Raw genomic sequence first — 12,205 nt, 5'->3', positions numbered from 1 at the left:
TTTATTATCGAGCAATTTATATTCGCGCACGTTGAAGATATAAATGGATAATAAAAGATTATGAATACATTCGCTATTATCATCGATGGAAACAGATCGTATTTTGTTTCTTGTACTTATATACAATATATTTAATAATACGATGTACTTTTTAGAGTACAGAGTAGGAATATTTTGTTTAATATGACGCGGGAAATGAAAGTGCCAAAAAACGAAAAAAGAAAAAAGGAAAAACGAGAGGCTGTAGTTTATACACGAGGTTAATCGAAAATAATGTACTATATATTCTATGTGTATAACCGAAAGATAATACCCATCACGAACCGCACATAACGCACGTTGTTTTAACTTGTAGATAAATTTATGCACGTTTCGTGCCATTCCACAATCCTGTCGTGATTCGATGATTCATTTCAAATTTGTTCCATCACACGTCCATTTTCGTACTTACTTCGCGACGTTTACAAATTTTATTGGCAAATTATCGCATCGACCGAACGTAATTTCCACGATCAGTGGCGCTGAAATTGCCTCGCAAATGGGACATATTTCCTTATATAAGCCTAAGCAATAGCCAAGCGTGCACTTATATTCTGTTCATGGTCGGAAGCAACCGCATTTAGCCCTGCTTTTCGGCATTTTCCGAGTCTTTGGACCTCCATCTTCTTTATTTTCGCCACTTTTTCCGCCTGCCGATCAACGTGTACCATGCGGATCCTGGAGTTATCGTGCGTTCTCGCTCTCTGGCTCTCCTTCCACTTCTCTCTTCGCACGCATCAGCGTGTTATGTTCAGAGATTTGCTGACGATGAAGTGATAAGACCATCAGCGGACTTTACGCTATGGAAGTGCATCGCGGAGTTTTCATCCACCGTGAATGATCATTTTCGTCCAAGACGGTCACCCAAATCGATGAATTAAACGAAGCAAAGCCAGTAAAACCCTTACGTACATTTGATAAATTCAGTGGATCATCCTGACGTTAGAACGACGTTCTATCAGAACACGCATTCACTGTAATCATGTCCCGATAGAGGAAGAACAGCGTCACATCGCTACGATAGTTTTCATCATTTCCAGCACTTAAGAATTTCGTGAAGGAAGCTATTCGTTATTCGTGTTCTTATACTTCCTTCCGCCAGGAACGTTATATTGCGGATACGACAATAAATCAGCCTAGAAAACGGGGATGTAAGGGAATGAAACGGACACATGCTGGCGAACTCGGGATTCGTGTACCGATCTAATCGTGGCACTAAACACGGATTATATAATTCTACCGATTATACCAGCTTCTTTCCAACTTTGTTCTTCATCCTCTACGCTTTTCTCAAACTTCTTTTTACCGCGATGCTCGCGGCATCGGTGCTGAATCAGAGAGACGTTTCTTTCTTTGCGCGAACGCATCTTCAGGCAACCGCTTTGAATCAGTTGTTCTTCCTCGGAATAGCGGGGCGATGGTTTTTCTCACAAGGAATGCACGATTTTCCCAGAGTAGATGACAGAGGAAGACTGTAACGTCGGTTTGCAAATCATACGCAGTCAACGTCCGCGTCGTTCAACGATTCAACTTTAATCATAGAAGCAGGCGAATGTTAACGATCGCGGTAACACAGAGTTCGCGTGAACGCCCACATAGAATTTTTGTCCGGAATCGACCGAATGTCCAGTATTGAATGAGAAATTAAGCGTTTAGGCGTAACGCTGCGCGCGATTTGTAGGCGTGCCTAGTCGGATGCTACCTCGCGTGAATCATTCGCTGTGAATGTCGTACTCTAGCCAAGTCAGAGTCAGAAACTCTTTGTCGTCCGTCGAATTAGTACAGCGATCAGTTTCTTGCGAGATTCTTCCAGGAAAATGGGAAATCATACTCTATCTCGGGCAACCCTTTGCGATCTTATGTAGAACCGCTATGGACGTTCCGTTTCATTTGTTTTCTTCTTTTCGATTTCAACGTACAAAGGCTTTCTTACTTTTCTATTCAAATCATAGGAATATAATACACAACAGTACGAAGTGTCTATTATTTATGCTGAAGATATAGAGAAACGTTAAAATTTTAAACAACTTTTAAAAATGGTTTATTCGACTGTGAACTAATTGGAATTAAATTTTAAATGTCCCTTCGAACGCAAGCGGTTAATCACGGACGTTTCAATGGTAACGCGGAACGATGGAGAGTTGATATAGAAAGATAAGTAAATGGAAGATCGGATTGGACATTCGTAGAACGGGTTAAGTTGCGACTGTGACGAAGAGTTTCGCCGTTGTCTTCACAATTCGCGGGAAACAATTAGTGTCAAGCTAGTAGTAGAAACGTATTTCACTTTCGTGTTAACGAAATGCTTTCGACTGGATTATCCTATCGTACTGTGTAAAACCAGATCCTTGATGTAAGTGTAATTATCGTTCGATGCAGACGAACGATCTTTTCTCGTGTTCTCACAGACAGCACGAAAGGTTAACGAATGGAGAGCAGAACATGAGCAAATAACTGTTTATTCTCTCGTACAATAATTCATCAAATAGTGAAATCAGTGAATTAAAAAGTTACAATTTCTGTGTTGCTGATTTATTCTTGGGAATTTTACAATTTCAAATAAAACATGGAAATAACTTGTGATTTGTGGAATTAATTTCTAAAGTTTCATTTGCTTTATCGTCAAACCTGATACTCGACTTGTCGCAGAAGAATTTATTACGTGTGACGCAGCCTCGCAGATCCGTCGCAAGTATTCGTCTATCGAAGAAATAATCGCGCAGGAATTTCGACCCAAGTAATTTTGACGAAAACTTTCTTGCAACGATCTCTTACAACTTTAGGGGGCAGCTTCTTACAATTACAGTTACTCCGAAAAAGTACCAGTGGTCCGATTTATCCGAATACTAATGATACCTCGGCAAATCATAAGGACGATATCGAGTATCTTCGAAGGGATCAATATTCTACCTTAAACTTGTAATAAAGGCGCAAAACAGTTGCATAAAAATAAATGTCGCACCGTATCGGACGTACGACATGGCGGAAACGTTGACGAGCGAGATAAACGAGTTTCTTTTGCGCGCGTAGCTCTCGTACGGAGGGGAAGAGTGGTAAAAAAAAAAAAAAGAAGGAAATTACATGGAAACGGGAGAAGCACACAGCAACGAGCGAGTAGCGCAAAAGATAAGCGAGCAGAGTTGAATTGGTCTCGGCTTTCCGCGCGTTTTCCTCCATTTTACGCGAGAGGGTGTGCGGGCACCTGGCGCTTAGTGGAGGATTTCCCTGGAAATTTATGTCCGGATCGAGCGCAGCCGCGCCACGCCACGAGCCACGCCACGCCTCGCCCCGCCGATTTACAATTTCTCCCGCTTACCTGTGTGAACTTTCGAACGCGGATAAGTACGCGAACTTTGTTTCAGCGAAAGAAATATTCCCCAACTACGCTTTATCGAGACTGTCCCGTGTCTCTCGACCAGTCTGGCGAAACGAATTTTTCGATTTATGGAAGAAACGGAGTGCTGCCTCGAGCGGCCCGATACTATAATGCCATACTGGCTATACTATAATAGGCAAATGACGTGGTATCTGGGAAATCGTTGATATTTCTACACGACTTTCCACTCGAACTTTTATCTGGCAAATCTTTATCGGAACATCTCGGCTCGGAACGAGAGATTCCCTGGTGTAATAAGCTGGACAGCGTCGTTGCTTCCGAGACAGAATCGAACGATGTTTCGAGTTTCTGGACTCGCGGGCTCAAAGTGCTTCACCGTGTTCGTTTCTATGTTAATTTAACGCAGCTTATAAATTCGCAGAATTACTTGCTTTTAATATAAACATGCTGCTATATCGGGGATTTATTAAGGCGCGAAGGAAAATGCGCGGATTTTATGAAACTAATTTAGCCTCTTAATATAAGCTGAATGTGTATGCAGAAGCGTTGCACATGGATTTTGACGAGACTGTTTGGCTGCCTAGGCTGTACACGGGCGAATATCTATCTGTTCGAAGTACGTTGAAATATTTGGAGCTCGGACGAAAAAACGTGATAAATGTACATTTGAAGATCACGCCGGGAAATATACGAAATTAATTTTCATTCGTTACAAGCTAAACGTGCATGGAGAAAATGTTGCACGCCAAGTTTGATCGAACGCTTTATCTAGATTGCATAATAAAGAATATCTATTCGATGTAATTGACGAAGATCACGATAAATCTATATTCGAAGACCATGCAGGATAAATACGTATAGTTGACTTACTATCTACCGTGTCGTTTGGTAGCTAAAGAGAAGTTTTTTAATACGAAATGATCGAAGAAGAGAATAATCTGATAGATTCGAAGATACAAGACTTTTGAAAATTGGCGATAAATAAACGACGCTTTGTGAGAAACGAGTAATATTAATTTACTCGTTTGGTTCAACTTGATTAATATTCGACTGTATAATTAATCGTAATAATATCTTTTAAACGTTCAAGAAAATGATTGAAACACGTATTCTATCACAAAATAAACTTGCCGTGTGCAAACATATATTATGTTATAAAGTTTTCCAGAAAACCCACGATAAGGTAAAGTATTTTGAAGAATATAATAAAAAATATCTATAGTTATTTTATTGACGAGTAACATACATTCGTGTACTTTAAAGATACAAATCGATAATAAAAAGTTCATATCACATAAAATTATGAACACATTCGCCACTATAATGGATGCGAATAAATCTTATTTTGTTATTTATACTTGTGTATGATATATTAAATAATGCAATATACTTTTCAGATTAGATTACGAATATTCAGGAGCGAATGTGTTAAAAGATTAAAAAGTCGGAAAAGCGTAGTTTAGACACGAGTTTTAATCGAAAATAATGACCTATATATTCTATATGTGTAACAGAAAGATAATGACTATCACGAAACGCACGCAACATATGCTGTTTACCTTTTAACTTCGTGCATAAATTACGTCTGGTAGCAATTAAATTTATGCACGTTTCGGACCATTTCAAATTCCTGTCGTGATTCCAGGATTTGTCCAAATTCGATGCATTACACGTTCGCTTCCGTACTCGCTTTCCGGCATTTTAAAATTTTGTTGGTCGATTATCGCGTCGCCCAAACGTAATTTCCACGATTAGGAACAATGAAACTAGGTCGTAAATAGAGGGTGCGTTCTCATATAAGTGTAAGGAATAGCCAAGTGTGCGCTTGTACCCTGAGCACCATCGGAAGAAATCGCTCTTCGTCCTGCTCCTCGGCATTCTCTCGAGCCGATTTAGACCTCCGCCTTCTTCATCTTTCATTCTTTTTTGCGCCTACTGTTCCACGTGTACCATGCGGACTCTGGAGTTGTGCGTTTTCACTCTCTGGCTTTGCCTCCACGTCTCTGTCCACGCATTTCAGCATATTACGTTCAGAGACGTCTATCCACTTGCTGACAGTGAAATGGTAGAAGTATCGGACAGGATAATATACCCAGGTAAAGGCAAATTTGGACTTTACGCTTTGAACATGCGTTTTGCCGTCCACATTCCTGCATTTCATCCACAGCGAAACATCATTTTCGTCCAAGACCCAAACCGACGAACGAACAGAGTAAATCCAGCGGTTACATTCTTTTAATGAATCGAATCATCCGACGTATCGTGTGACGGACCATTCTGACGTGCTCGTGTTCGTTAGCAGAAAATCCCGTCAGAACACGCATTCATTGTAACCACGTCCTGATAGATGAACGGCGTCGCATCGCTATTGTAGTTTTCCTCATTTTCGATTCTCCAGAATTTCGCGAAGAAAAATGTCCTCTATATAAGCTTATATTTCCTTTCACCAGGAACATTATGGTGCGGAAATGGTAACATAGCAAATGGAACGAACGAATTAGGATCATGGAAGGAAACGGACGCATGCTGCCGAACTCACGACATGTGTCCCGATATAATCGAGGCTCACGGCTCTAAACACGGATTAACTAATCCCGCTGATTATACGAGGTTTTTTCCAATTTTCTTCTTATCCTTTACGCTTTGCCCGCAGTTCTTTTTACCGCGAAGCCCGCGGCATCGGTGCTGAACCACAGAGATGTTTCTTTTCTGGCGAGGTCGCGTCTTGAGGCGGCCGTTTTTAAATTAGTTCTTCCTCGAAGCGATGCCCTTTCTCGTGCACATTTTCCCCGGGCGTAGATAAAGTCTCGAATATCAGTTTTCAAACTAGAAGCCAACCAACGTTCGGGTCGATTCAACCTTTATCATAAAACCAGCCGAGAGTGTTAACGATCGCGGTAATATCGGATTCGAGTGAACGCCCACTCGGTATTTTTGTCCAGAATCGACCAAATGTCCAGCATTCGATGAGAAATTGCGCGCGATTAGGCGTAACGTTGCGCGCGACTTGTAGGCGTGCCGAGTCAGATTCTACATCGCGTGAATCACTCGCCGTGAATATCGAACTCTAGTCGAGTCAGTAGCAGAAGCTGTTGCCCGTCGAATTCGTACAACGAACAATTGCTCGTGAGATACTGCTGGGAAAATGGGAAATTACACTCGTGCACTCCTTTCCGATCTTACGTAGAGCTGCTATCGACGTTCAATTTTATTCGATTTTTTTCAGCTTTATTATACAGGGTGTTTCTTACTTTTCTAGTCAAACCGTAGAAGCATAATACACAGGAGTATAAATTATTGGCTATTATTTATTCTAAAGGTAGAAAAATACGTTTAAACTTTAAACAACTCGTGAAGATAATTTATGGTGTATGAACATGTTGGAATTAAATTTCAAACGTTGCTTCGACTACGAACGATTGATCGTGAACGTTTCGAGAAACAAAGGGAAACGAGAGTGAAACGTTGATACGGGAAAACGATGAGAAAATGGAAGATCGGATTTGAAATTTGTTCAACAGGTTAGACTGCGAGTGTGACGAAGAGTTCCGCCGTTGTCTTCACAACTCGGGGGATACTGTTAGTGCCGCGCTTGTAGGAAGGACCTATTTCACCTTCTTAGGAACGCAATGCTTCCGATTGGATTATCCTATCGTGAAATGCAAAGTCAAATCTACCATGTAAGTGTAATTACTGGTCGACGCAAACGAATCATTTTTTTCTCGTGAGTTGTCACAGAGAGCAGTGAAAGTTAGCGAACAGAGAGCAGAGCATGGAAAAATAACTTTTTATTCTCGTGCGCAGTAATTCATCAAATAATGGATGAAAAAAATATGCGAATGAAAAAGTTACAATTTCCACGTTACCGATCTGCTTTTTGGAATTTTACAATTTCAAATCAAATAGGGTAACGAAGCAACTTATGATTTGTAGAATTAATTTCTAAAATTTCATTTGCTTTATCGTGAAACTTCATACTCAACTTGTCGCAGAAGAATTTATTACGCGTGATGCAGCCTCGCAGATCCGTCGCAAGTATTCGTCTATCAAAGAAATAATCGCGCAGAAATTTCGACCCAAGTAATTTTAACGAAGGCTTTCTTGCAATGATCTCTTCCAATGTTAAAGGGGATCTTCTTACAATTACAGCTTAAGACGTTGTAAGGAGTACGAGTTCGATACAAATGCTCCGAAGAAGTACCAGTGGTTCGACGTACTTTCGTACTAAGGGAAATGCAGCAGACCTTAAGAACGACGTCGAATATCTTCAAAAATATTATATTGTAACGATATTGTACCTAAACTTGTAATAAAGTTGTAAATTGGCTGCATAAAAATAAATATTCCACCCTATCAAACTTACGACATGGTGAAAAAGTTGAATTCCTTTTACGCGCGTAGCTCTCGTACGGAGGAAAAGGGTTGTAAAAAAAAAAGAAAAAAAAAATGAAAATTACATCGAAACAGGGGAAGAGCGACGAAGCGAGATGCGATATATTTAATAATAATGCGCTATATTTTCAAAGTTAAACCATGAATATTTCAACTCTGCGTATATGATTCCGGTAGCGAGCCTATTAAAAAACGTAACAATAAAAAGCAGAAGAGCATAGTTTAGACACGAGTTTAATTAGAAACAGTGACCTGTACGTGGCTATAGATAACTTGAACCTTCCATACACGAAGTGGTTCGCAAAGTTTGCAAGTGCTCGATCGAGTGGTTGTCTTTCGATCTCCGAACCAACGTAGCTCTTCTCGCAACATATTTTCTCTCCGTCGAACATTTATCCGCGGTCGTGTTAACCGCAAGCCTGTCTCCATTCGTAACTCTTATCCATTCGTCGTTACCAATTCAAATTATTATTTGGTTTCAGACGTGGCTGCCTCGGTGGAGGTTCACTTCGAGAACAAGGATGGGGGATTTTTCTTGAAGCACATACCGAGGCAATACTATCCTGTTCGAGGGGATTCTATCTCGTCGATATCTCCATCGACGGGCACGTTATCTAACGGGGTCCTGTCTCCACCGCCAGGCTCCGTACTCTCGAGAGACAAATTCACGGTGTTTCAGACGAGCGAGCCGGTGTCCGTTCGGGCGACCTATGGGCCATTTAGCACGAAACAGACCGTACCGGCTCGCTACATAGTTCCAGATCCGTTGGACGCGTTACCAGGCCCGGAAACGAGGCGAAACCTAACAGCGGCGACGATTCTGGACGCGCAGGAGTTAGGTGCGCGTCATCTGGACATGTCCGCTCATCTGGTTGGAAACAGCGTGCCTCGTGACTCGCCCGTGCTAAGAGTACTCTTTCACGCCGGAAGCGAGGCAGGCGGAAGGCGTCAGTTGCTTCTCGCTCGACATCAAAGAGTCTGTGTGGTCCTGCACGCGAGCTTGGCCGCTCCATCGAGGAGCACTGCCAACAGGAACAACAATGGCAGACCCTATTCCTCTTCCTCGTCTTCTTCTTCTTCTTCTTCTTCTTCCTCTTCCTCTTCCTCTTCCTCTTCCTCTTCCTCCTCGTACTCCTCTTCCTCCTCTTCCTCTAGTTCTTCGTCCTCTTCCGCGCTAACGGCAGCGTGCAGCCCCGATGGAGAGAACGGTGTCTGTTTGGCGCAGATCACCATACCAGCCGATTGGTGGGCACCGTTACCTCCTCCGGACGCTTCTGGCCGGGTCAAGGTCGCCAAGAGCCTGCCCAGGCTCGTGCAGGTAGCTTACTCCGTGCTCGAGCCACGAGCAGAGGAGGCTGGCTCGCCTGACAACGGGGCTGGCTTCTGCAGACCCAGAGTTCAGATTCAGCCTGTCACGCCACTAGGTCAGGTACCTCTGGCTCCGAACCGGGCCGATTACAAGGAGCTCAAGGCCGACGATTCGCTAACGCTCCTGGTGCCCCACGGGCCCCTTTATCCGAGGTCTCGGTTACACGTTCCAGCGTTCCTGCATCCGTCCAAGGTTACCGATCCGAGACAGGAAAGGCCACTGATCGTGATCGCTGTGTATCTCAGGTGAGAGATCGTTTCTTTGCTAGTCCTTCGCACGAAGAGTCGTCGATTTGATTAGGACCACACGCGGAAATTGCGCTTTTGACGCGGAAATAATTCTTTAATCGTTCGAGCAGTGTATCAGGTTGTCCGAAAAGTGTCTTTCTTTTACAGACGAATTTTTATACAAGCATGAAATTTAATCTGTCGAACGTTGTGATCTTTGTCTCGATGGAACTAAATGGATCATACGTAATTCGATAAAATAATATAAAGCGAAAAATGTTTTGCATCTATTGTTTCCTTATGAAACGAAAGAAACTTTTCGGACGACCTGATATTAGGTCGGACAAAGGGCGAACTGTTTTTAGTTGCGCAAATTATTAGCGTTAATTACGTAGATGATGAAAGAACGTAGTATACGTAGCAACGATTCGCCTACATTGTTTCGAGAAATATCCATCGAAATATTCTCAAACAATTTACCCGATTTGAACGTCGTCGAAAATGTCTAGCGAGTGCATATAACTGCATTAACCGATTTGAAGATAAAAATTCTGAATATGTAGCAAAATAATGAGAACGCGAAGTTTCTGATAACGGAGCTACGAGTTGCTATTTATATGTGTAACACCTTAGCTTAGTCAATGAATTTTATTATTACAACGCGTCTTGCAAATTTACTGAAAAAATGAAACCTATTGAAGCGGTTCTAATTCAATAGCGGGGGTTTGTACACGACGGGGAAGGTGTGTTTCATTCGTTAGTTTCGCTAAAATTGGTGCCAAAAGTGGGCTGGCAAAATCCAAATTTGAAAAAAGCGACTTACGTTATAAATGGAACTTGATAGAAGGAAATAAAACACGTATAAAATAATGTGTAAAAAATATACATTTAACGCTTCAGAAAATTAGGAAAAATTTAACGAACAATACGACCGTGGAATACGGAACGTAGAACTGTATTATTCTGTACCGCGAGAGTTTCCTCTATATCAGGTGGATTACTGCGAATCGCGATGAAACTGCATTACATCGTAAAGCGGTTAAAAATATTTTAAACGTTGAATCTCGCGGCGAGAGACGCGGTTACCCGTTCCATTGGGAAGTTAGTTACATAATAGCGAATTAGCGATAACGGCGGAGCTGTTCGAATTCGTTGCGCTTCTTTTGTACGTAATTACGAGCCGTTGGAAAAGTAATTACGAAAAAGACGAAGCACGTTTTCGCAACAGGGAAACTTGCCAGACGAAACGAGCAGCTCGAGATCGCGCGTAGAGTCGAGCGTTCGCAGGGCTTTTTCGTTTTGTCCTCGTTTCAAGTTCAAGATAATCGATGTTCGAACATACTTGCCAACTTCCATTCGATTTTTCGTTTTCCTGCACGCAACGTCGCTCGGAAAATACACCGTTAAGATACGGCAAAGATTCTGCTAGCTCCTGAAATTTATTTTGCTCGCTCGTTCGTCCGTTTTTCGTCCACGCGAGCGAAACTGTCTTAATGCACCCCTCGGGAGAGTAGCGGGAGTGGCATGGAAAAAAGATCTGGAACGAAGAGGAGGAACAGGAATTTTCTAATTGGATGAATTGTCAAGCACCTCGCGTAAAGTTACAACTTTTCCATTGTTAGTAAACTCTCCAACAGTTTCCTGCTCCTTGTCACCGACGTTTCGTTCGTGCTCGCATAAGCGATTCGCGAGCTGCACCACGACAATCAGGCTCTTTCAACAATTCTCTACCATGACCCCTTTTTCTAACCCGACATCGTTGCTTGATAATTGCTATCGAAGCTGACTCGTTGAAAAAGCCTGGTTAGATTCATGGACCAGCCAGTCCCATGGACCTGATTCTATGAATACAAGAAACAGTCGCGCCTTCTGTTAAAGTAGGTGGAAAAGGGGTTTCGTATTGTACACGCGAAACGATGCTTCTTAAGCCGGATTGGCGTGCATGTATGTTGAGGAAAGTCTAGATTTTCAAGAGCTGTGCTTTGGTGGAAATCTATCGCTTAGATCGAATCAATTTCCCGCAGGCAATTTTTTCGTTTTCAATCTCTCTCTCTCTCTCTCTCTCTCTCTCTTTCTTTCTTTTTGTCTCTCTAAAAGGTTTCTAAAAGAAAACCCCGGGCGCATTAAAATGAAACGCGTTTCGATCGATATGCGAGAATAGAAATTAGATCGTATCGAGGAATAGCTTGGTGCGAAATTAGTTTCAGCAAGACGATTCGCGCTCTGGTTGGGATTAAGCCTATCCCTTTAACGAGAAATCAAGAGCGCTATCTTCACCCGCTTAGAAATTCGATTACGGAAGAAGTTTGCACACGCGTCCATATCTCGCGTGATAAAAGAATTTGTGCTCGTGTCCTCGAGTCTTATCTGAAAAACGTCGATTTATTTTATGTACCGTGGCCTCGACACTTTCTCGAGGAATCCTGCTTTTATTTTCACGATATCGGCTTCCAACGTCAGCCAGGAATTTTATATAATCGGCGCCCGCTTGCGGCTACACGTTTACAGCTGTTGCGACCGCGATATTGGCCAAATGCCGTGGTTCTCTCGAAAATATCGTGTACGTGCAACGAAACCGTATCCAACTGGGCGTTTCTCGGTTTCGATCATAATTATCGGCCGAATTATCGGTGACACGTTGATGCTTAATCGAGCGAACGTTCCTCGCGATGTACCGGTTGCGCAATCGGTCGGGACGTCGCGTCGTTTCGTTACGGGATCGATCGCCAGCCGTACCGGTCATTGAATAAATTGTGGCCGTTGCCCGACACCGGTCGTTCGTCAACGCGATCCGGCAAGCTTCCCTCGCCTGTCGAGATCGTCCCGATACCAGCCGTTTTG

The 12,205-nt window shown here is 42.6% G+C and overlaps 3 protein-coding genes across 4 annotated transcripts in view; 2 read left to right on the top strand and 1 right to left on the bottom strand.

Annotated features, from left to right (window-relative positions):
* LOC139991532 (uncharacterized) overlaps nt 1-12,205 on the bottom strand; it is a 233,484-nt gene that overhangs the window by 104,634 nt on the left and 116,645 nt on the right. The gene's annotated exons all lie outside the window — the stretch shown is intronic.
* The window catches only part of Dtn (transmembrane protein 132C dtn), an 81,275-nt gene that overhangs the window by 43,813 nt on the left and 25,257 nt on the right, over nt 1-12,205 (top strand). For both annotated transcript variants that reach the window (XM_072011799.1, XM_072011800.1), the window contains one exon: nt 8,251-9,382. In XM_072011799.1, the coding sequence (XP_071867900.1) occupies nt 8,251-9,382 (1,132 nt within the window). The remainder of the gene's footprint in view (nt 1-8,250; nt 9,383-12,205) is intronic.
* On the top strand, nt 5,198-7,738 carry Pla2 (phospholipase A2). The gene is made up of 4 exons (XM_072011803.1): nt 5,198-5,472; nt 5,827-5,986; nt 6,898-7,056; nt 7,526-7,738. Exons 1-4 carry the CDS (start codon nt 5,328-5,330, stop codon nt 7,602-7,604), a joined length of 543 nt encoding a protein of 180 aa, XP_071867904.1. The 5' UTR covers nt 5,198-5,327; the 3' UTR covers nt 7,605-7,738.

The sequence above is a fragment of the Bombus fervidus genome, chromosome 10 (genome assembly GCF_041682495.2).
Source record: "Bombus fervidus isolate BK054 chromosome 10, iyBomFerv1, whole genome shotgun sequence".
NCBI classification, from domain to species: Eukaryota; Metazoa; Arthropoda; class Insecta; order Hymenoptera; family Apidae; genus Bombus; species Bombus fervidus.
This window is presented reverse-complemented; position numbering and strand designations above follow the sequence as displayed.

Excerpts from the sequence above, each read along its gene's own strand:
- Pla2 (XM_072011803.1), top strand. The coding sequence starts at position 5,328 with ATGCGGACTCTGGAGTTGTGCGTTTTCACTCTCTGGCTTTGCCTCCAC. Across the intron at positions 5,987-6,897 it reads AATCCCGCTGATTATACGAG|GTTAGACTGCGAGTGTGACG; the intron begins GTTTTTTCCAAT and ends TTTGTTCAACAG. Across the intron at positions 7,057-7,525 it reads TGCAAAGTCAAATCTACCAT|CTTAAGACGTTGTAAGGAGT; the intron begins GTAAGTGTAATT and ends TTACAATTACAG.